Source organism: Marmota monax, unplaced genomic scaffold (assembly GCF_021218885.2).
Source record: "Marmota monax isolate L192 unplaced genomic scaffold, Marmota_monax_Labrador192_F-V1.1 WCK01_AAM20220418_F8-fsc00017, whole genome shotgun sequence".
NCBI classification, from domain to species: domain Eukaryota; kingdom Metazoa; phylum Chordata; class Mammalia; order Rodentia; family Sciuridae; genus Marmota; species Marmota monax.
In genome coordinates this window covers 20,908,746-20,931,686 of record NW_026695241.1, presented here as the reverse complement: position 1 = coordinate 20,931,686, position 22,941 = coordinate 20,908,746, and the positions used below count along the sequence as shown (strand labels likewise).

Here is a 22,941-nt window from a genome sequence, read left to right as displayed (position 1 = left end):
ATACAATGAAAACTACAAAACCCTAAAAAGAGAAGTAGAAGAAGATCTTAGAAGATGGAAAAATATACCCTGTTCATGGATAGGCAGAACTAACATCATCAAAATGGCGATATTACCAAAAGTTCTCTATAGGTTTAATGCAATGCCAATCAAAATCCCAATGGCATTTCTTGTAGAAATAGATAAAGCAATCATGAAATTCATATGGAAAAATAAAAGACCCAGAATAGCAAAAGCAATTCTAAGCAGGAAGTATGAATCAGGTGGTATAGCGATACCGGATTTAAAACTATATTACAGAGCAATAGTAACAAAAACAGCATGGTACTGGTACCAAAACAGGCGGGTGGACCAATGGTACAGAATAGAGGACACAGAGACTAATCCACAAAGCTACAACTATCTTATATTTGATAAAGGAGCTAAAAGCATGCAATGGAGGAAGGATAGCATCTTCAACAAATGGTGTTGGGAAAACTGGAAATCCATATGCAACTGTTGAGAGCCACAGCCAAAGGGGCCCCAGCAAACTTCCAGCTGCCAGCAAACTTCCAGCTGCTGGCTGATGATTGGCTCACAGCGGCCCCAGCAACATCTAGCTGATTGGCTCCTCGGCCCCAGCAACATCTAGCTGATTGGCTCCTCTGCGGTGATGCTCATTGGGCTGTTTCCCTGCCCTTTCAGACCACGGAGCTGCTCATTGGGGGACTTTTTTGGCTCCGCCCACGTGACCCAGCCAATCGGCCTCAAGAGCAGGAGGATTGTGGGAGGTGGAGAGAAGCTTGTGTGGGAGAGAGAGGCTTGTGGAAAGCCGGTGGTGGCAGTTGAGGCTCTGAGGGTTTTTCCTGAGAGGCTGTTTTGTTTGGCGTGTGTGGTTCTAAAAATAAAGTTAGTTTCTTTTGACAAGTGGCTCCTGATTGTGCTCAGCCAGACTGCGGCATGCAACAAAATGAAACTGAATCCCCTCCTCTCGCCATGCACAAAAGTTAACTCAAAGTGGATCAAGGAGCTAGATATCAAATCAGAGACTCTGCGTCTGATAGAAGAAAAAGTTGGCTCCGATCTACATATTGTGGGGTCGGGCTCCAAATTCCATAATAGGACACCCATAGCACAAAAGTTAATAACAAGAATCAACAAATGGGACTTACTTAAACTGAAAAGTTTTTTCTCAGCAAGAGAAACAATAAGAGAGGTAAATAGGGAGCCTACATCATGGGAACAAATTTTTACTCCTCACACTTCAGATAGAGCCCTAATATCCAGAGTATACAAAGAACTCAAAAAATTAAACAATAAGAAAACAAATAACCCAATCAACAAATGGGCCAAAGACCTGAACAGACACTTCTCAGAGGAGGACATACAATCAATCAACAAGTACATGAAAAAATGCTCACCATCACTAGCAGTCAGAGAAATGCAAATCAAAACCACCCTAAGATACCATCTCACTCCAGTAAGATTGGCAGCCATTATGAAGTCAAACAACAACAAGTGCTGGAGAGGATGTGGGGAAAAGGGTACTCTTGTACATTGCTGGTGGGACTGCAAACTGGTGCGGCCAATTTGGAAAGCAGTATGGAGATTCCTGGGAAAGCTGGGAATGGAACCTCCATTTGACCCAGCTATTGCCCTTCTCGGACTATTCCCTGAAGACCTTAAAAGAGCGTACTACAGGGATACTGCTACATCAATGTTCATAGCAGCACAATTCACAATTGCTAGACTGTGGAACCAACCCAGATGCTCTTCAATAGATGAATGGATAAAAAAAATGTGGCATTTATACACAATGGAGTATTATACAGCACTAAAAAATGACAAAATCATGGAATTTGCAGGGAAATGGATGTCACTAGAGCAGATTATGCTTAGTAAAGCTAGCCAATCCCTAAAAAACAAATACCAAATGTCTTCTTTGATATAATGAGAGCAACTAAGAACAAAGCAGGGAGGAAGAGCAGGAAGAAAAGATTAACATTAAACAGATACATGAGGTGGGAGGGAAAGAGAGAGAAAAGGGAAATTGCATGGTAATGGAGGGAGACCCGCATGGTTATACAACATTACATATAAGAGGTTGTGAGGGGAATGGGAAAATAAACAAGGAGAGAAATGAATTACAGTAGATGGGGTAGAGAAAGAAGATGGGAGGGGAGGGGAGGGGAGATAGTACAGGATAGGAAAGGTAGCAGAATACAACAGTTACTAATAGGGCATTATGTAAAAATGTGGATGTACAACCGATGTGATTCTGCAACCTGTATTTGGGGTAAAATTGGGAGTTCAAAACCCACTTGAATCAAATGTATGAAATATGATATGTCAAGAGCTTTGTATTGTTTTGAACAACCAATTAAAAAAAAGATATTGTGTCCATCTACAACTAAAAAGATATTTATAAAAAAAGATATTTATAAAAAAGAAACTATGTATTTCTCTTATTGGGGGATGTTTTGAGCATTTCTTCATATCTATTTTTTCACATAAGTACATGTGTATGCATACTTACATATATATATTTATTTATTTTGAGGATTTGAACCTCCAGGTGCTTTACCATTAAGCTACATCCCCAGCGCTTTTAATTTTTTTTTTTTTTTGAAAAAGAGTGGCCTTGAACTTGTGATTCTCTTGCCTAAGCCTCCAGAGTAAATGTCTTACAAGCATATACTACTGTGCCTGGCTGATTTTTTTTTTATGTTTGAGGACCATTTGCATTTCTTTTAATATTTTTTGTTCATTTTCCTCATTTTTTCTTCCTTTCTCCCTCCTTTATTTTTTTCTTATCTTGTCTTCCTCTTTCTCCTTTTCTTCCTTCTTTTCCATTCTGCTTTCTCCTTCTACTGTTTTCTTTTATTAGGGATATATATATATATACACACACACACACACACACACATATATATATATATATATATATATATATATCCTCCCTTTGATTCTTAACTTACTAATTTTTTTCTTTTTAAATTTGTTTTTATCTTAGCTGACTGATTTTAACTTAGGTTTGTATATATTATACTCCCAGTGCTGAGATCAAATTTACAGCCTCGTGCATGGGAGACAAGTACTCTATAGCTGAAATACATTCCTAGTTTCCTTATGCCCCTTTTGAATTTTAAATTTTGGGAGGTTTTTATTTTTGTTTTTTATTTTCTTATGCCCTTTTTAAAATAAATATCTGCATTTTCTTTCTTTCATAGAAGACCAGCTTGTATAGAAAATTTTTCATAATTTTTTTCTTATTCAAGGCAGTTATTTTACAGAAATTAAAATTTTATGCAAAATTTAAAACTTCATACAAAAATTAAAGTGGGGCATTTCCTCAAAGAAGATATAGTAGTGGCTTAATGCTTCAAATAGACTGTAACTCTTTGGAATGTCTGTTTTTCCTAACTCATTTGCCTCTTTTTTGAACACAGGAACAAAAGCATACTACACAAATAAATGAGCTGGAGGGACAGTTCCATCAAAAAGCCATAGAAATTGGCATGATTCAGACAGAGCTAAAAACAATAAAACAATTCCAGAAGAGAAAAGTTCAAGTGGAGAAAGAATTAGATGATGTAAGTTTCTATCTTGGAGATTAGAATTAACTGCTTAGATCTGCAAAAGCCTTAACAAACTTATGCCTATGTCGCATGACAAATTAGAGATTATTTGAGAGAAAAAGAGGAAGCCAAATGTCTCCATGGGCTATTTGTTTTTTCCCTAAGCATTGATTTGTGAATTCAACCAAACCTCAGCCAACACACCCTCCCATGATTATCAGCAGTTAACCTTTGGACTGACTTCAGTAAGAAGGGAAATGCCCGTTCTAGAAAAAAAGTAGCAAGTTTCTAAAATGAGTCCCTAAGTCTGACCCACATTCTAGGAGAGGCAAATTAGGTTCCATTATTTGAAGGGAAGAGTGTCAAAAAATGGTGCACACATTTTAAGACCTCCACTGTTGTCCACAGTATACACAGCTGCGGTTATTAAAATATTGTTCTGGGGTTCTGATCACCAGAATAGTCTTTAGTGTCACTTTACAGTATTGTCTAAATATCTTAGTGTGAAAGTTAAGACCCTAAACCAACTTAGGGACATCATTATCTCTTTGCTACTTCCACTCTTCCCTACACACACACACACCTCCCTTTAATCCACCCAATTCATTTATATCTTAAGTATTTTCTCTCTTGCTTGTTCACACTGTTTAGTTAAAGGTGGACACAGACTTTGTTTTACTTTACGTGGTGCTGAGGATCGATCCCAGTGCCTAACACGTGCTAGGCAAGCACTCTACCACTGAGCCACAGCCACAGCCCCTCACACTGTTTTTAAAATGTGGAATGCATTCCTGATGGATCTCTGTCCTTTAAATTTTACCTAGTCTTCAAAGTCTCGGCTCAAATGCCTGTTGTCCATGAGATCGTCCCCAGAAGTCCTGTTAAAACGTGAGAATTCTCTGTACCTTTATAAAAGGCATTATATTACTTAGCCCAACCTATCTTGAAATTATATTTATTCATTTGTCTTATATCGCCTACTAGATTGTAAATTCTTTGAGGCACGAACAGTGCTGTCTTTAGTGTTCAGCGAAATCCGAGAAACGCAGCATTGCTTAATAATGTCCTGTTGAAGCGGAGCTGGTCTTCGGAACCCGGCGCTGGCGGTCTGCGCCTGCGCTCTGGCTGTGTCTGACTCCGCCTCGGGCCGAGCGCACCGCCCCAGTGACGTGAGGCCCCGCGCCACCCAGCGCGGCGCGCCGCAGCCGTTTAGGCGCGCCAGCCTCCAAGATGGCAGAGCGGGTGTCTCCAGGAAAGTCGACAGACCAGGTGTGTCCCTTCCTCTTTAAAAAGCCCGGACGGAAAGGGGCTGCAGGCCGCAGAAAGCGTCGGGTGTGTGACCCGGAGCTCGGGGAAAGCGGTAGCAGTAGTGACGAAGGCAGCTCTGTGGTTCGACCAGAGAAGAAGCGGGCGACCCACAATCCAATGATACAGAAGACCCGCGGCAGCGGAAGACAGAAGGCTGCCCACGGCAACTTCAGTAGCGAGGAGGAGGAGGAGGAGGAGGAGAGTCTAGGCGTGGTCTACAGGTCCACCCGCTCGGCGAAGCCTGTGGGGCCAGAGGATATGGGGGCGACAGCTGTCTATGAGCTGGACACAGAGAAGGAGCGCGACGCCCAAGCCATCTTTGAGCGCAGCCAGAAGATCCAGGAGGAACTGAGGGGCAAAGAAGATGACAAGATCTATCGGGGAATCAATAATTACCAGAAATTCATAAAGCCCAAGGACACGTCTATGGGCAATGCCTCCTCCGGGATGGTGAGGAAGGGCCCCATCCGAGCCCCTGAGCATCTCCGAGCCACCGTGCGCTGGGATTACCAGCCCGACATCTGTAAGGACTACAAGGAGACTGGCTTCTGCGGCTTCGGAGACAGCTGCAAATTCCTCCATGACCGTTCAGATTACAAGCACGGTTGGCAGATAGAACGTGAGCTTGATGAGGGTCGATACGGTGATTATGAAGAAGAAAATTATGAAGTGGGAAGCGATGATGAGGAAATACCATTCAAGTGTTTCATCTGTCGTCAGACATTCCAGAACCCAGTCGTTACCAAATGCAGGCATTATTTCTGTGAAAACTGTGCACTACAGCATTATCGCACCACCCCGCGCTGTTACGTCTGTGACCAGCAGACTAACGGTGTCTTCAATCCCGCGAAAGAATTGATTGCTAAACTGGAGAAGCATCGAGCTGCAGCAGAGGGCAGTGCTTCTGATATCTCAGGAGACCCCCATGGGGTCTAATCCTCATTACCTAGGTTTTCCATAATTGTCAAATCTCAAAATAAATATTTTGTTTTTCTTTTGGTAATCCTACGAACACCCCAAAACAACCATGATTAAAGGAATATCAAGATTTTCTAGACGGAATATAAAGTTTTGTTTTATATAAAAATGCTGCAAATTGAAGCAATATAGTTAAATTTTGAGAAACTCTTAACATAACCAACCCATGTCTAGATATATATCTTGAATCAAAATGGGTTAACATTCTAATGGGTCATGGTGATTTTTTGAAAAGACCAACGTTGCCACCTACTGGAAGAATAGATTTCAGACCTTTCAAAGAGGGCTGTTGAGGACTTCAAATTCAAAGGCAAAAGTTACAAGTTTATGGGAAAAATAAGATGATTCTGTGGAATTCCAAATGTGGAATAAATGAGACAGGCATAGGGGCCTATGAACTTCAAATTGGAGGTATACATTAGGGACATTTTACTGTGTATATAGAATTTGTTGTACAACTTGAAAAGAGACTAATTATATTTGGAGTATCAAAAAGTATTCAAGGCATACATTCTTAAAGAAAAAAGTGGATTTCTATCTGCCTAACAGAAGAAACATATATTGGAAATTGAAGTTATTATTTTTGTTACTTTTGATAATGTTCATTTTAGCAAATTTAACTTAGAGAATAAAAAAAGAAAATAAAAATAACTCCAGCCCCCACAATTATACAACCAAGAGATAACCATTGTTAATATTTTGGTGTAGTCTTTCCTTTGTTATTCTATGTTGAAATATAGTTTAAAATGTATGCTATTTTTTTTAGAAGTAAAGTGATGTTTTACAAGTTGTTAACCTAATTTTTCACATCATATATTATGAATATATTTCAATGCTGTGGTATTTTCCTATAAAATCTTTTTGAATAAATGCATGGGATTCCATTGGATAGACATGAATTTATTAGTTCCTTTTCTGTAGGATATTTGGACTTTTTTCCTAATTTCTCACTATTATAAAGTATGATGTACATCTAAAGCATAACGAAATTTCTATATCTGGGTGGGGTTGTGGCTCAGCGGTAGAGCACTTGCCTAGTGTGTGTGAGGCCTTGGGTTCAATCCTCAGCACCACATAAAAATAAATAAGTAAAACAAAGGTGTTGTGTCCAACCACAACTAAAAAATAAACATTTAAAAAAACCCCAATTTCTATATCTTTAATTAGTTTTTAGGATACTTCTTAGAATTGGAATATATAATTTAGGAACATGACATCAGTTGTGATGGGTACATGCCTATAGTCCCAGCTACACAGGTGGCTGAGGCAGGAGGATTGCTTGAGTCCAGGAGTTCCAGGCTATAGTGCAATATGCCTATTGGGTGTTCACACTAAGTTTGACATCAATATGGTGACCTGGAAATGGGACCAACAGGTTGCAAGTACTGATCAGTACTGAGATTGTGCCTGTGAATATTCACTGCCCTCCAGTTTGGGCAACATAGTAAGACCCCATCTCTGAAAAAAAGAACATGAACTTCTAACAATTTGTGATGTACATTGCCTGCTAATCACTTGAAAGATTTATTAATTATAGATTTTTGGAGAAGTCTAATGGTATATGAAAGGGCTATCGCCACACTCTTTAATAGAAAGTATTTCTATAAATTCATGAGTTGACCTTAATTTTGAGGGGAGTATTGAAGGTTAAACTCAGGGAACCTTATCACTGACCTACATCCTCAGTCGTTTTTTTTTTGTTTTTTTTTTTTAATTTATTTTGGTTGGATGGACACAACACCTTTGTTTTATTTATTTGTTTTTATGTGGTGATGAGGATGGAATCCAGTGCCTCACACATGCTAGGCACGTGTTCTACCACTGAGCCACAACTTCAGCCCCTCAATTATCTTCATTTTTATTTTGAGACAGGGTTTCACCAAGTTGCTTAGGGCCTTTCTCAGTTGCTGAGGCTGACCTGGAACTCAGCCTCCTGAGTCACAGATTACAGGTATGCACCACCATACTCAGCTAAATTGATATATGTTTGAAAGTCTTTGACCATATGTGGCCATTTAAAAAGGTGTATTAAATTTTAGGAAGAAAGAAATACATCTGCTGGGCACATGCCTGTAATCCCAGTGGCTTGGGAGGCTGAGACAAGAGGATTTCGAGTTCAAAGCCAGCCTCAGCAAAGGTGAAGTGCTTAGCAACTCAGTGAGACTCTGTCTCTAAATAAAATACAAAATAGGGCTGTGGCTCAGTGGGCGAGTGCCCCTGAGTTCAACCCCTGGTACCCCCAAAATAAATAAAATGGTGCTCATTTAAAAAAAAAATCTCAAAGAGATCATATAAAATGGAGATTTAGTGAGCAGAACAGAGATTACACAAAGGAAAATTGTTCCATATAGGAAGGACAGTTTTAGACATGATATTCACTAATTTATATATTAAACAGATACTATGCTAAGTACTTTACATGCATTATTTATTACTGAATCCTTACCAATCCCTATGAGGTTAGTACTATTACTATCCTCTTTTTATCCTGGCAACTTGAGACCATGTCAAACAGCTGGTGAGAGAGGAACCTCTTGACTTTATTGCCTTTCTTTTTTTTTAAATTTTTTAGTTGTAGATGGACACAATATCTTTCTATTTTATTTATTTTTATGTGGTGCTGAGGATGGAACCCCCAGTGCTTCACACACGAGGGTGAGTGCTCTACCACTGAGTCACACAACCCCAACCCTCCTTTCTTTTTCTTTAATTTTTTTTCTTAGTTGTTGATAGACCTTTATTTTATTTATTTGTACATGGTGCTGAGAATCGAACCCATTGCCTCACATATATCAGTCAAGTGTGCTACTGCTGAGCCACAGCTCCAGGCCTTTATTGCCTTTTTTTGTGGTATGAATGGTAAAGTATGCCAGATGCCTATTTTATTTATTTGTTTGTTTGTTTGTTTGTTTTTTGTGTGTTATGTGGTGCTGGGGGTTGAACCCAGGGGCTTGTGCATATAAGGCAAGCACTCTACCAACCGAGCTATATCCCAGCCCCTCAATCTTATTTTTATTATTTATTTTTTGCTGGTACTGGGATTTGAACCTGGGGGTACTCTACCTCAAGCTACATTTCCAGCCATTTTAAATTTTTAAAATTTGAGACAGGGTTTTACTAAGTTGCCCAGGTTGGCCTGAAACATGCCATCCTCCTGCCTCAGCCTCTGAAATGCTGGGATTCCAGGTATGTACTACCATGTTCAGTCAGACTTATTATTTCCAGTAATATAGACTTCAGGATCATCACTCTAAATTAGTTCATATTTCTTTACTTAAAATAATTTTATAGCCTTTTTTATTCTATATCATTTTAATAATAGAAGTAGTATCCACCCATGGGAATCATGGGGAGATATTTTTTAGATTGATATTAGGAAGAGTTTTTTTTTTTTTTTTTTAATGGGAACTATTTGAGAAGAGTCTGATATATTAATGAGACTTGAATTAGTGATATTTCTGTCTCAAAACATTTTTCTCAGAAGGGATTCCTATATTAGGTGGGGGAATTATATAGTCTGACTCCTAACATACTTCCAATTCTTTTCTTTTGTTTTTAATTTCCCCACTGTGCAACTTGCTTCAGTGGCAGCAGCCTGCAGGCACAGGAGCCAGGCAATGGTTCAGGACCACAGTTTACTCTGGCATGGGAACATCCCTCCAATTCCAAAATTTTATGATTCCACATTTGAAATGATATTTGGAAAATATGATGAGAACAACTTATCTGAATGCCCTGAGAACTACTGATCATGAAAATCTTTTAAAAACTCAATACTGGGGCGGGGGTTGTGGCTCAATGGTGGAGCGCTTGCCTAACAAGTGTGAGGCACTAGGTTTGATACTCAACACTGAATATAAATAAATAAATTAAAGGTCCACTGGCAAAAAAAAAAAAAAAAATATATATATATATATATATATATATATATATATATATAAAACAAAAAATACATAAATTATAAATTAAATTTTAAAACAAAAAATCCAAAAAAACACCTCAATACTGTTCTTATAAATCTGTAGAAGATTGAGGGAAATATGGTATATTCAGGGGTGAGGAAACTTAAATTTTTGTGTTCAGCACTAGGAAAATTAATGTTTATCAGAAAATGTTTCTATATTGGGAATGTTCTAGGAATATGTCCCAATCAACCCCATTTCCTATTGACCAGTTTTTGTTTTTTAAATTTTAGCTGAAGGAAAATTTAAGAAATACAGAGAAGAAACATCAGGAATCTCTTAGCAGATTGGAGAGCAGATTTTTTGAAGAAAAGGTAAGAATGTTAGGGTTAATTAAGAAATGTTTTGTTTACCAGAACAACATAAGTGTATATACATGCATTCTGAAATATACCAACCTTCCATTTGGCATTTTATTAGATTATTATCAATTCATAACAGATAAAAATAAGAGAAAACAAAACTTTTTAATATACAAATCTCAATGTTCCAGTCCTTTCCCCCCTTTCATTCATTTTCTTAATTTTTTTTCTTAATTTTTAAAATTTATTTTAACTGATAAATAAAAACAAAATTGTACATATTAATGGAGTACCATATAATGTTTCAATACATGTATACATGTTTAAATCAGGTTAAACAATAACCTGTCTCCTCACACATTTATCATTTGTTTATGAGGAAAACTTTCAGAATCTTCTGTTTTTTGAAACTTACAGTATATTGTTGTTATTTATAGTTATATTACTGTGTAATAGCACCCCACCATCTTCTTGCTCCTAACTATAACTTAGCACTCACTGATCAACCCTTCTCCATCTCCCACACCACTCTCCCTGGCCTGAAATAGCCACCATTTTACTCTCAATTTCTGAGATCAACTGTTTTATTTATTTATTTTTTTTAAAAGAGAGAGAGAGAATTTTAATATTTATTTTTTAGCTTTCGGTGGACACAACATCTTTGTTTATATGTGGTGCTGAGGATCGAACCTGGGCTGCACGCATGCCAGGCAAGCACACTACTGCTTGAGCCACATCCCCAGCCCAACTGTTTTAGATTCCACATAGGAATGAGATCCTACATTACTTGTCTTTCTGGGCCTGGCAAACTTCCCTAAGCATAATGATCTCCATTTCATCCAGATCATTTAATTTTATTTATGTTGTATTATTATGTTGTGTTTTCGGCCACACAAAGAATTTCATTCTTTGTAAGGCTGAAAAAATACTCCATTGTGAATATGTACCACATGCTCTTTATCCATTCATCAATTGATAGACACTTAAGTTGTTCTCAAGAAGGATTGTCATTTTATAAAGGCTTCAAGTCTCAGCTTGGTATTCCCCTGGTACAATTAAAGCTACCTCTGTCCCTATATAGGGGAGAGGGAATTGGAGAAATCACTCTAGTGTGAGCATGAAAATGTTTGCCTAGTCTAGTGGAGCCAAGGATGTTAATAAAAGGGGGCTCAAAAATGTTTCTTAGCACATCACAAACTTCCTGGCTTCTCTGGGTCTCTGAAGTTAATTCTCCAAATTATAGGAAGTACGTTGGAATACTTTTCTTTTTTTGGGAGGGGGGTTTGTTTTTGTTTTCAGAGGCCGTATGATTTTAATTTATTCTTTTAATTGTTTCTTTAATCTTTCATTCTTAGGAAATAATTGAGGTAGATTCAGAAATTGATAGGGATGTAGGGAGTTGAGGGTGGGGCAAATAAGTATTCATGAAGTTTAGGTAAAAGGAATTACTTTGAAAAGTGGTTAGGGTTAGTTCAGTGGAAGATTGTGTGCTTAGTATGTGTGAGACTCTGGCTTCCATCCCCAACGCACCACACACACACACACACACACACACACACACACACACAGTGGCTCTAGGTTTCTAGTTTGTGTATGGAATTACCTAAAGGGAGTAAGACGGGAGCAGCACCCTGGTGCTTTCCCTCTGAGACTTTTCCTGGAATGGCCAGGAATAGGATGCTCTCAGTTGCATTTCCCTTCTACTCCACCCCAATCTGATCTCTTTAGAAGTACTTGGTCAGTTTACAGAATACCTGAGTAATGTGCTTATATAAATAGGATTATTCTGAGAGTAGCTGGCTCCTGGTCTTTCCCTCATGGTTGCAATATGATGACAATAGCTTCAATCTTTCTTTGTGTTTAAGGCAAGAATGAGGGGATCCTCCAGATGTATCTGCCCCTTTTATCTGGAAGCCATAATACATTTCCTAGAGCTTTTAGCAGATTTCTTCTTAGATTTCATTGGCCAGAACCATGTTATAAAGGTTGCTGGGAAAGTGAATGTTTTGTTTTTTCGGCCACTAGTAGCATTAGGTAGGAAAAAGGAAGATGGGAATTAAGTTTAACTGGTCATCCTCAGCAGTATCTGCCTCGCCCTGTTGTTACAGATTTCATGGGTATTTCTCTACTGGTTTGAATTCCAGAGCTGCTGCTTCAGAAGGCATTGGGCTTTCCAATAGGTCTGTCATTCATCTCATGCTTTGCACGCTCCACCTGGTCGTATATGATTTCCCCAGATCATTGTTGTTTGATTTGATTTTGTTTTCCCATTTATTCCTTTCTGTTTCTTTTGATTTATTTATTTTTTCAAAACATTACAAAGCTCTTGACATATCATATTTCATACATTTGATTCAAGTGGATTATGAACTCCCATTTTTACCCCGTGTACAGATTGCAGAATCACATCGGTTACACATCCACGTTTTTACATACTGCCATACTAGTTCCTTTCTGTTTCTTGAACCACAAAGTTCTGCTTACTTCCATGTTTTTGTGCTTGACTACTGCCTCTTCCTGAGATGTTCTTCTTTAAGCTATGGCTCATTCTCTAGAGCTCAAATGTCATTTCCTCAGAGATTTCCTATACTCCAGCCTAAAATGACCTCCCCCAGTTACTGCCTCCCTTATTACTCCCATGTATTTCATGTATAGCTCTTATCAGAGCCTATTTATTCTCTTATTTATTTGACTACTCACTAGGGAGGCTATATAACATCAGATTGCCTATGTACGAATCTTTGCTCTGCCACTTCCTGACAATATAATTTTGGGAAAGCCATTTATTTCTCTTTTCCTAGGTCACTGTTTCTGGGGATAATAATATTATCTATTTCATAGTGTTATTGTGAAAAGTAAATAATAATCGTTAATCTCTTAGAACTGTTGTTGAAAATATAACTATTTTAAACTGACCATTTTCTTTTTTTAGCACCGACTAGAAAAAGAGGCTGAAAAGAAGATAGTAACGCTGGCAGAGAGAGCCCACCATGAAGCTGTGACGTAAGAGATTGCTGCCTCTTTTTTCAAATAAGCCTCTCTTCTTTGCTAGTCTACTTTCTTTCTTTTGGTGGCAGATTGGGAATCAAGCCCAGGGCCTTGTGCATGCTAGGCAAGTGCTCTAATACTGAGCCATATACCCAGACCATTTTTTTTTTTTTTTTGACAATACTGGTGTTTGAACATAGGGCCTCACACTTGCTAGGAAATCACTGAGCTATATCCCTAGCCATCTTTATTTCATTTTGAGATAGTGTTTTGCTAAGTTGTCAAGACTGACCTTTAATTTGTGATCTTCTTGCCTCACTTTCCCAAGTGTCTGGGTTTATAGGCATGTACCACTGCACCTGACTTCTTTTTATCTTCTTGTGTTCCACCTCCTCTTCTGGCTTGCCTTTTTCAAATGTTCTGGTCTATTCTCCCTAACTGTTCTCTTTATGTTCTCTACTCCTTTCCCTCTAACCATTCTGTAATAGCATGGTGTGGTAGAGAGAATCTGGGCCTTGAAGTTAGACTTTGGTTCTCAATATGTATACTTTTTTTTGGTAGCAGATTGAACTCAGGGACACTCAACCACTAAGCCACATCCCCATCCCTATTTTGTATTTTATTTAGAGACAGGGTCTCACTGAGTTGCTTAGAGCCTGGCTTTTGCTGAGGCTGGCTTTGAACTCATGATACTCCTGTCTCAGCCTTCCCAGCTGCTGGGATTACAGGAGTATGCCACTGTGCTCAGCTATTTAACTTTCTTGAAATTTTTCTTCATCTAAAAATGGGGTTAATAATAGCTGGGTGTTGTGGTGCACATTTGTCATTCTTGTGACTTATGAGCTTGAGGCAAGAGGATCCTGAGTTCAAAGCCAGCTTCAGCAACTTAGTAAGGCCTTAAGCAGCTTAGTGAGACCCCCTTCTCAAAAACTAAAAAGGGGCTGGGGATGTGGCTCAATGGTTAAGTATCCTAGGTTATATCCCCAATACCAAAAAATAAAAATAAATAAATAAATAGATAAATAAAAATGGGGCTAATAATAGTAGATTTGCAGGATTGTTATGAGATGTATTAGTGGAAGCAACACTAAGGTATCTTATATTAACTATTGAACTCCCAGGTCTCAATGGTTTATTTCTTGTTTCTGTAACAATCCAATGTGGATTGGGCAACTCTTCTCCAGTGGTGATTCAGGAACCTGGGATGATTTCATTTTGTACCTCTGCTGTTTTGGAGTTCTTCAGTTGTCATTTGGATAGGAGAGAGCATGGGAAACTCAACAACTGAAAGTAACACATCACTTTGCACTTTCCTACAGGGTGAGAACTTTGTAACAAGATTCCCACCTAACTATTGAGTATCTATCATAAGCTGCTAGGCAAGTGCACTACTACTGAACTACATTTCTGGCCCAGTGATTGTCATTATTAATGTTAGAGAATAAAACAATCATTGTTCTCATTTGATAATATCGAACACTTGGGCCTATATTTTGTAATCTTATATCTCTTTTAGGCAATTGAATGCTGCTGGAAGAAATGTTTTTAAAGAGAATATTTGTCTCCAGAAAGCTCTCACATACCACCTGAAGGAAGCTGATGCTCTACAAAAAAACTCTGAGAAGTTGCAAGAGAATCATACTTTCCTTTTACATCAAAAGGTTCCCACTCTCATTTACACTGTTTCCTAGTTTGTTTTTTTTTAATGATTGAGTTGATGAATATCAAGAATTGACTAATTTAAGGATACAGAAGGACAATAGGACCATTTTTTTTTTTCTGTCTGGATGCTGCAGTTTCCTTATCTGAAAAGATGAATTAGTGAATTGTTGTAGGGACAGACATGGCAAGGCATTGAAGATAGCAAGAAACAGTTTTATTTGGCTGCAGCCAGGTTCAGAGGGCACAGCTTTTGCTATAATCAATTAATCCCCTGAACCCCAAGTTCAGGTAGTTTCAGAATCTTATACCCAGCATATAAGGGGAGAGGCTCAGAAGTTCACAGTCTGCAGAAGTTTATATAAAAGCAGCTTTTCCTTTCTCTGTTTTGGGCAAGTTAACTCTTCAAGGACAACCTCCGAGAAGGGGAGAGCTTTTTCTCCCCTTTCTTTCCTTCCCCTTCCAGCTGTTACCATGGATCCTAATTGGTATCTTCTCTTATTTTTAAAAAAATATTTATTCTTAAGTTTTAGGTGGATACAACATCTCCATTTTACATTTATGTGGTTCTGAGGATCGAACCCAGTGCCTTGTGCATGTTAGGCGAGTGCTCCACCACTGAGCCACAACCCCAGCCAAGTATCTTCTCTTATATTAGGAATATAGACATCTCTGTGAAGCCCAGCTCAAGGCCAGAGGCCTTTTTTGCACATTTCTATAAACTACTATACTGGATACATGTTTGTGAAAAACTAGTAATGGGGTGTCCAGCACCTGGAGTGTTGATTTCTTCCCTGTCAGTGGCCAAGTAAGATAGGGAAACATGAAAATAGAATGTTTATCTAAATTGAACTCTTTTGTATAGACTCTTTTGTTGACAGTCCTAAAATCAGCCATTGTGAAGATTTATGGAGAAGCCCAGTTAAGACTTTTCTGTGGAGAAAGGGGGTGCCACTACAGAATAATTTATAAGAAGCATTATACTTGACTTTATAAATATGACTCTTATCAGAAACATAAATATGATTCTTATTGCCTACTACCTTTAGAATATTCATTTTCCTTTGAGTATAGTTGATTCCTGAATCACCTAAGAATAAGTTTGACTGTAACGGACATGACATCTGTGGCATCACCACATGAGGACCCCTGATGGTAAGCAATCCAGAACAGGAATGGTAGTGCCACAAAATCAAAAGATATTTAGCTTCTTTAACTCTTCTCTGCAACATGTGGCTTATAGCCTCAAAGTTAACTCATGGCCAAGGTGGCTGCTGGAGCTCTAACCATTATTCTAAACAGAAGGAAGGGGAAGGACAACAAGAAAAAAAGTACCCTTTTAGATTTAGAGGTCTTCCTGGAAATCTCACACGTATTTCCACTTATATCTCATTGACCAGAATTTCAATATGCTGAACTACAAGGAAGGCTTGGATTTTCAGCTGGCTCTACTTCCTTCCTTAATAAAATTGGGGTTTTATTATTAAGGAGCAAAGAAAAATGGAAAATGAATACCAGAATAGGCAACTAGGAGACTACCACAAGTTCCATTACATAGCCATTAGTTTTGTTGATTTTATTTTTTTTAATTTATTTTTTAGTTATAGGTGGACACAGTATCTTTGTTTATTTTTATGTGGTGCTGAGGATCGAACCCAGTGCCTCATGCTTGATAGGCAAGCGCTCTACCTCTGAGCCACAACCTCAGCCCCTTATTGATTTAGATAATATAAAATATTTAACCTTTCAGAATTTTAGAGGAAGTTTGAAACTTCATAATCAGTAAAATCACATTTCCAGACAAGGGTCTTAGGGTGTTTGTTACTTTCTTTACACATAAATATTAAAATAATCCTTCTTACCCTTGTATCAAACTCAAATCTCATGAAATAATGGAAATTAGTTTGAAATGATTAAAGAACTCTCCCTTCTTTCATCTGTTTTTAGGAGATCAATGATCTATTGATTAAGGAAAAGATTTTGCAACTTACCCAGCAGAGAACACAAATCCAAGTTCTTCGAAAGAAGGTGGTAAACTTGGAGAAGGCTTTGAGTTTTATGACCAAAGAGTTTGAGACTGAAGTTTCAAAACTGCAGCAACAGGCAATTATAGAGAACCAAGCAGGTCGGGGGGAAATTGACAAGCTGCAACACCTTCTTCAGCTGAAAGACAAGGAAATGAATCGTGTGAAGAAGCTGGCCAAGAACATCCTGGATGAGAGAACAGAAGTGGAAAGATTCTTTTTAGATGCTCTACATCAAGTGAAGCAACAGATCTTACTCAGCAGAAAGCATTATAAGCAGATAGCACAAGATGCTTTCAATGTAAAAATGAGAAAGGCATATGCAGGAAAAACAGAATATCCTCTAATCAGGACATTTGATGGCAGAGAACACAGCACCAATAGTGTGAATCAGGATCTTATGGAGGCTGAAAAATGGTACTGATTAACACTTTTTATTATCTTTTGTACAGTCATTTTTTTTGCCCTTTGATGAAATAAGAACTCAGAAAAGTTTAGTTTGATAATCAATTAGAATAGATTTCTCAGCAAGTTACTTGAGTTGGGAATTGATTTACCTTTGCAATCCTTATTCAGCAGAGTATGAGGAGTTTAGTATGTATTCTTAGTAGGTACCCTATTTTTCTTTCTTTCTTTTTTTTTGGTGGGGGGTGTTCTGGAGATTGAACTTAGGGGCACTCTGGCCACTAAGCCACATCCCCAGCCCTATTTTGTATTTTATTTAGAGACCAGGTCTCACTGAGTTGCTTAGTGCCTTGCCATTGCTTATGGTGTCATTGAACTTGAAATCCTCCTGCCTCAGGCTCCTGAGCTTCTGGGATTATAGGTGTGCACCACTGTACCTGGACTCTTATTTTGTTAAAATTAGAAATTAGTTATAAAGGCTTCATTAGATTTAAGTTAAACATTTTTGATAAGCATAGGTTTCTCAGATATTTTGTATTACTTCCTTTGCTATCTTGAGATGAAAACAATAATATCTAACCATATAGATTTTTATTTTTATTTTTTGGTACTGGAGATTGAATCCAGGGGTGCTTTATACCAAGCTATATCACCAGCCCTTTTTATTTATCTATTTATTTATTTTTCGAGACAGGGTCTCACTAAGTTGCTTAGGGCCTTTCTCAGTTGCTAAGGCTGGCCTCAAACTTGCTGTCTTCCTGCCTTAGCTTCCGTAGTTGCTGAGATTGTAGGCAGCCCATGCTATCTTCAAACTTGTGATCCTTCTGCTTCAGTCTACCCAGTAGCTGGGATTACAGATGTGTACCACCATACCCAGCCAGTCCCCTACAATTAATTTTGAAGTGACTAATTTGTAGGTGTTTTTTAATTTTGTAGCTATTGGGAAGATTGGATGTGCCAGTGGCCTCTGGAAGCTTCTGAAAAGATGATGATACTTTAAAAAAAACATATATACTAATATTATAATGTATTATCTTATTGTCACATTCAGAATGCCACTTTTAATACAAAGCAATTGACTATAATTGTTCCTTTTTTATTTAATAAGTAACTTGAATCTCTACTGTACATAAGGCAGTTTCCCATACACCTTTTTTCTACTGTATACTGTTATAAAATTTCAGAGGAGGTTAAACGATTCCCCACATTGTTATTGCAGAAACTGTGCTTTTCCTTTTCTGCCTTCGGTGTAATATTTTTGCTACTGGGCAACTTATCACCTCTACCAGCATGGCTGAAGTGGTGTTTAAAATATTGCATCATCAGGGGGCTGGAAGTGTAGCTCAGTGGTAAAGCATGTGCAGAACATGTTCAAGGCCCTGGCTTCAATCTGCAGCAACTATTTAAGAGGCAGATTGGAAGGACAACTGAAGTATACGGTAATCAGAAGGTAAAACCTAAAACTTTCAGGGCTGTGGGTATAGTTCAGTGGTAGAGCACTTGCCTAGCATGAGGGAGGCTCTGGGTTTGATCTTCAGCATTGCATAAAAATAGATAAATAAAATAAAGGCATTGTGTCTGTCTACACTAAAAAAATTTTATATTAAAAAAACCCCTAAACTTTCAGGTTTTGCTCTCATGTACACCTATAAATCCAGCTATTTGAGAGACTAAGGTAGGAATACTGCAAGTTCAAGGCTAGCCTGGACAACTTAGTGAGACCCTAAAATAAAAAAAGATAAAAAATTTTTTAGCTGGGTGTGGTGATGCATACCTGTAATCTCAGCAGCTAGGGAAGCTGAGGCTTTTAAGGCTAGCCTCAGCAACTGAGTCCTTAAGCAATTTTTTTTTTTTTTTTTTTTTTTGGTACTGGGGATTGAATTCAGGGACACTCAAACCCTGAGCCACAACCCCAGCCCTAATTTTTGTATTTTAGAGACAGGGTCTCACTGAGTTGCTAAGCACCTTGCTGTTGCTGAGGCTGGCTTTGAACTCTTGATTCTCCTGACTCAGTCTCCCGAGCTGCTGGAATTACAGGTGTGCGCCCAGTAGCCCTAAGCAATTTAGTGAGACCCTGTCTCAAAACAAAAAATCAAAAGGGCTGGGAATGTAGCTCACTGGTAAAGCATCTCTGGGTTCAATCCCCAGCACAAAAAATAAATTTAAAAACTTTTTAGCTCAAGATAAAAAAATTAAAAAGGATGGAGGTATAACTTAGAGATATGGCACCCCTGGGTTCAATCCCTAATACTGCAGAACAAAAAAAAAAAAAAAAAAAAAGGAAAAACAAAACATCAACAACAACAAACTAATCCCTCTGACTTAAATGTAAAATATTTCCTGAATCATACAACATAAATACACATTAGCTTTTACAAATAGCAAGTAGACTGGAAAAGTTATAGTATAGATAAAGACCTGCCTGAAAAGCTTAGCTGCATCCTTATTTAGAGGTAAAGAAAAATAGATTATAATTTAATTTCCATGTTATTTTCCAGATTTACTTTTTATCACTCTGTTTTCTCAGTTAGGTTTTTTTTTTTAAAGAAATGTTAAAAAAATACCTATCAATAATCTCAACAAATAACTTTTTTCTTGTTCCCTTTGTCTTTGAAGTATATATAAATACAGAATGCTATATTACAACATTCTATTTTGCTTATTTGCTTAATGTTTGAGTACAAATCTTTTTCATGTTGTTATAGTTCTTGTCATTTTCATCTTAATGACTACATAACATTTTGGGTTGTCTACTATATTAATAACCTTTTCAATTTTGTGATTTTTGTAATGGATATAGTTTATAGTCATTATATAGTATTCAGTTATGGTATGGATTTTTTCTTACGTTTACATATTTTTTAAATTTATTTTTTAGTTGTAGTTGGACACAATACCTTCATTTATTTATTTTTATATGGTGCTGAGGATCGAACCCAGGGCCTCACATGTGCTAGGCGAGTGCTCTATGGCTGAGCCACAAACTCAGCCCCATACTTCATATTTTTTAACAAGAAAAGATGTTTACTTTGACTACATTTTTCCTTTTCACTTTTTTTTCCCTTTGAATTCTTTAGGACAAGTACTGAAAGAAATGTGGATATTGCAGATTTGACCTGGGAGCAGAAGGAAAAAGTCTTGAGATTGCTCTTTGCAAAAATGAATGGTTTTATTCCTAGGTAATTTCCTACTTCTACAGTGAAATACCAGTGTTATTGAACTTAGAAACCACATAGGAACAATGAATTTATTCTTAGAATTAAAAGGAATACATAGCTGGGCGTAGTGATGCATGCCTGTAATCCCAGTGACTCAGGAGGCTGAGGCAGGATGATCGATAGTTCAAAGCCAGCCTCAGCAACTTAGCAAGGCCCTAAGCAATTCAGTGAGAGCCTGTCTCTAAATAAAATACAAAAAAGGGCTGGGGCTGGGACTCAGTAATTAAGCGCTCTTGAGTTCAATTCCAGGTCCTCCCCCCGCCCCCCAAAAAATTAAGGACTAGAAAAACTAAAAGGGCTAAAAGGGTTCTACTGCTTAGCTACTGTAACTCTAAGAGATAAGGAATAGGAATGAGGAGACATGAAGACAAAAGATGACTTGGAATTAAAGGGGGAAAATTATCTTAGATATTTAGGATGATGTTTACCATAATGCTTGCTAAGTTACATTGCTCAACTAAATGTATAGCATCTTCAGAAAAGCATAGAAACTGTTTAGGTTTTATTGGTTTTTAAAAATAAGTAAATAATTTAAAGGTGATTATTCATCAAGGGACTCTCTAATATAAGAGATACAGAAGGGAAAACAGAAATCCACAGGTATTCCAATAATCCCTTTTTTATGTATTTTTTTTAGTTGTAGATGGACACAATACCTTTATTTTATTTATTTTTTTTAATGTGGTGCTGAGGATCGAACCCAGTACCTCACACATGTGAGGCAAGTGCTCTACCACTAAGCCACAGACCCAAGCCCCTCCAATAATTCCTTTTGATGATTAGTTTCTCCACTGTGTTTTATCCACTGTTTTTGTGGTATTGGGTTCAATCCTCAGTACCACAAAAACAAAACAAAACAAAACCAGAAAGCCAGTTTGAGATAAAGTTTTAAATTTTATTTAATCTATCTCTTAATTCACCTAACTTATACATATTGAGTACATGCTATTTATTGAGGATATAGTGTTGAACAGGTAAGGACATCACACCTAATCTCAATGACTTTATGCTCTATATGGGAGAATAAAGGCTTGAGCTGATTTTTTTTTTGGGGGGGGTAACCAAGGATTGAACCCAGGGGTGTTTACCACTGAGCCACAGATCCTCCCCAGCCCTTTATGTTTTTATTTATTTATTTTGAGACAGGGTATCACTAAATTGCTTAGGGCCTCACTAGCTTGCTAAGGCTGGCCTTGAACTTGCACTCCTCCTGTCTCAGCCTCCTGAGTCCCTAGAATTATAGGTGCAACACTTTACTCAGCTAAGTTAACTTTTTCCTATTCAAGAAATATAGCTAGAGATCTAGGCCTCTAGTTCCATACTATATGTTATTTTCAGCCTTGGAGAAACAAAGGAATTAGAGTAAAAGAGTTCAAACCCAAGCAATGAACTTGAACCTGACTCATAATGGAAGTAAGTTTAAGCCTGTTGAAACTTCATGACAGCATTAGATAAAAGAACAATAAGACAGGAATAGATGGTAGAATGTTGAAAAGATTGAGAAAACTCAAACCAGATGGGGGAGTAGTTAGATGATAAAAGGTCTACCAAGGCAAGTGGAATGATTATGAAGTTGGTTAAGAGTTCATAGTTGATAGTAGTACATGGTTGTGAATCCAACAGTACAGTACATTTATTTGTGATTGATCTTAGTGGGGATAATCAATAACTGGCTACAATAAATCAATGCATTAGTAACTACTTAGGTCTTTAGATACTTTAGTGTCTAAAGTATTCTTTCACATATTACCATTAGACTATTTAGTCAGATTTTCAGTGTTTTATGCTGCTTTCAAAGGCATCTAATTGAAAACAAGTTTTAGGAATGGGGTATGTATCTGTTGAGATATCAATGTACCATCCTTTTTGTTTCTATTAAACTCACTTAAATTAGAAAATTTGTGATATATTTATTCCTGTTCTAAAACTCAAAATTTAAAACTTTCCAAAATTTAAAGAAAAAAAATTTCTTACTGGGCCTATCTCCCCACTGAATAATCTTTCTGTGGTCTGAATTTCTCTTTGTGAAAGGGAATTTTTCTGGACATTTTTGTTGGTACTCTGGTTCAAACTTGTCCTTTTCCACTATTAGCTGTTGTATAGGGCTGGGGTATAGTTTCAGTGGTAGAGCACTTGCCTAGCATGCATGAAGCCCTAGGTTCAATTTCCCACTGTTCCCCTCCCCAAACTAACTCTTGTATGAGTACCTTCATTATGATCATCTCCATAAATATTTCCATTTCTCAAATTCACCTCAACTTTCAAACAAATATATTAGTTTGCCTAACACGTTTTATGTGTGTAAAAATTCATTTTGAAAATAAGAAGTCCATCCAATTGAAGTATTTCACTTGTCTCTTAATAGTTGAAATATAAGGATACAAGGAGACACTGTCTCATTGTTTGTTGAATTTTACTCACCACAGGAAATACAACCAGTCTTCTAGGACTTCAGTTCCAGATTTCTTTGTTTCTGACAGTAGAGAATTGAAAGGATTTGGGTAAGATCTCTCCTGACAATGTCTCAAATGTGAGCCAGA

General features: G+C 37.6%; 2 protein-coding genes and 1 long non-coding RNA gene across 4 annotated transcripts in view; 2 read left to right on the top strand and 1 right to left on the bottom strand.

Annotated features, from left to right (window-relative positions):
* The window catches only part of LOC124090308 (uncharacterized), a 31,329-nt gene extending 14,462 nt beyond the window's left edge, over window positions 1-16,867 (bottom strand). Inside the window, exon 1 of the long non-coding RNA XR_009226384.1 lies at window positions 16,746-16,867. This is a non-coding gene — a long non-coding RNA (uncharacterized LOC124090308). The remainder of the gene's footprint in view (window positions 1-16,745) is intronic.
* Window positions 1-22,941, top strand: part of Bbof1 (basal body orientation factor 1) — a 52,142-nt gene that overhangs the window by 19,879 nt on the left and 9,322 nt on the right. For both annotated transcript variants that reach the window (XM_046440891.2, XM_046440890.2), the window contains exons 4-10: window positions 3,429-3,572; window positions 10,039-10,119; window positions 13,040-13,110; window positions 14,612-14,756; window positions 16,702-17,195; window positions 20,261-20,362; window positions 22,828-22,902. In XM_046440891.2, coding sequence (XP_046296847.1) covers window positions 3,429-3,572; window positions 10,039-10,119; window positions 13,040-13,110; window positions 14,612-14,756; window positions 16,702-17,195; window positions 20,261-20,362; window positions 22,828-22,902 — 1,112 coding nt within the window. The remainder of the gene's footprint in view (window positions 1-3,428; window positions 3,573-10,038; window positions 10,120-13,039; window positions 13,111-14,611; window positions 14,757-16,701; window positions 17,196-20,260; window positions 20,363-22,827; window positions 22,903-22,941) is intronic.
* Window positions 4,736-6,742, top strand: LOC124090307 (E3 ubiquitin-protein ligase RNF113A-like). Its single transcript, XM_046440893.2, has one exon. It carries the CDS (start codon window positions 4,788-4,790, stop codon window positions 5,799-5,801), a length of 1,014 nt encoding a protein of 337 aa, XP_046296849.1. The 5' UTR covers window positions 4,736-4,787; the 3' UTR covers window positions 5,802-6,742.

What these genes read in the sequence shown, in the direction of transcription:
- LOC124090307 (XM_046440893.2), top strand. Translation starts at nt 4,788, where the DNA reads ATGGCAGAGCGGGTGTCTCCAGGAAAGTCGACAGACCAGGTGTGTCCC.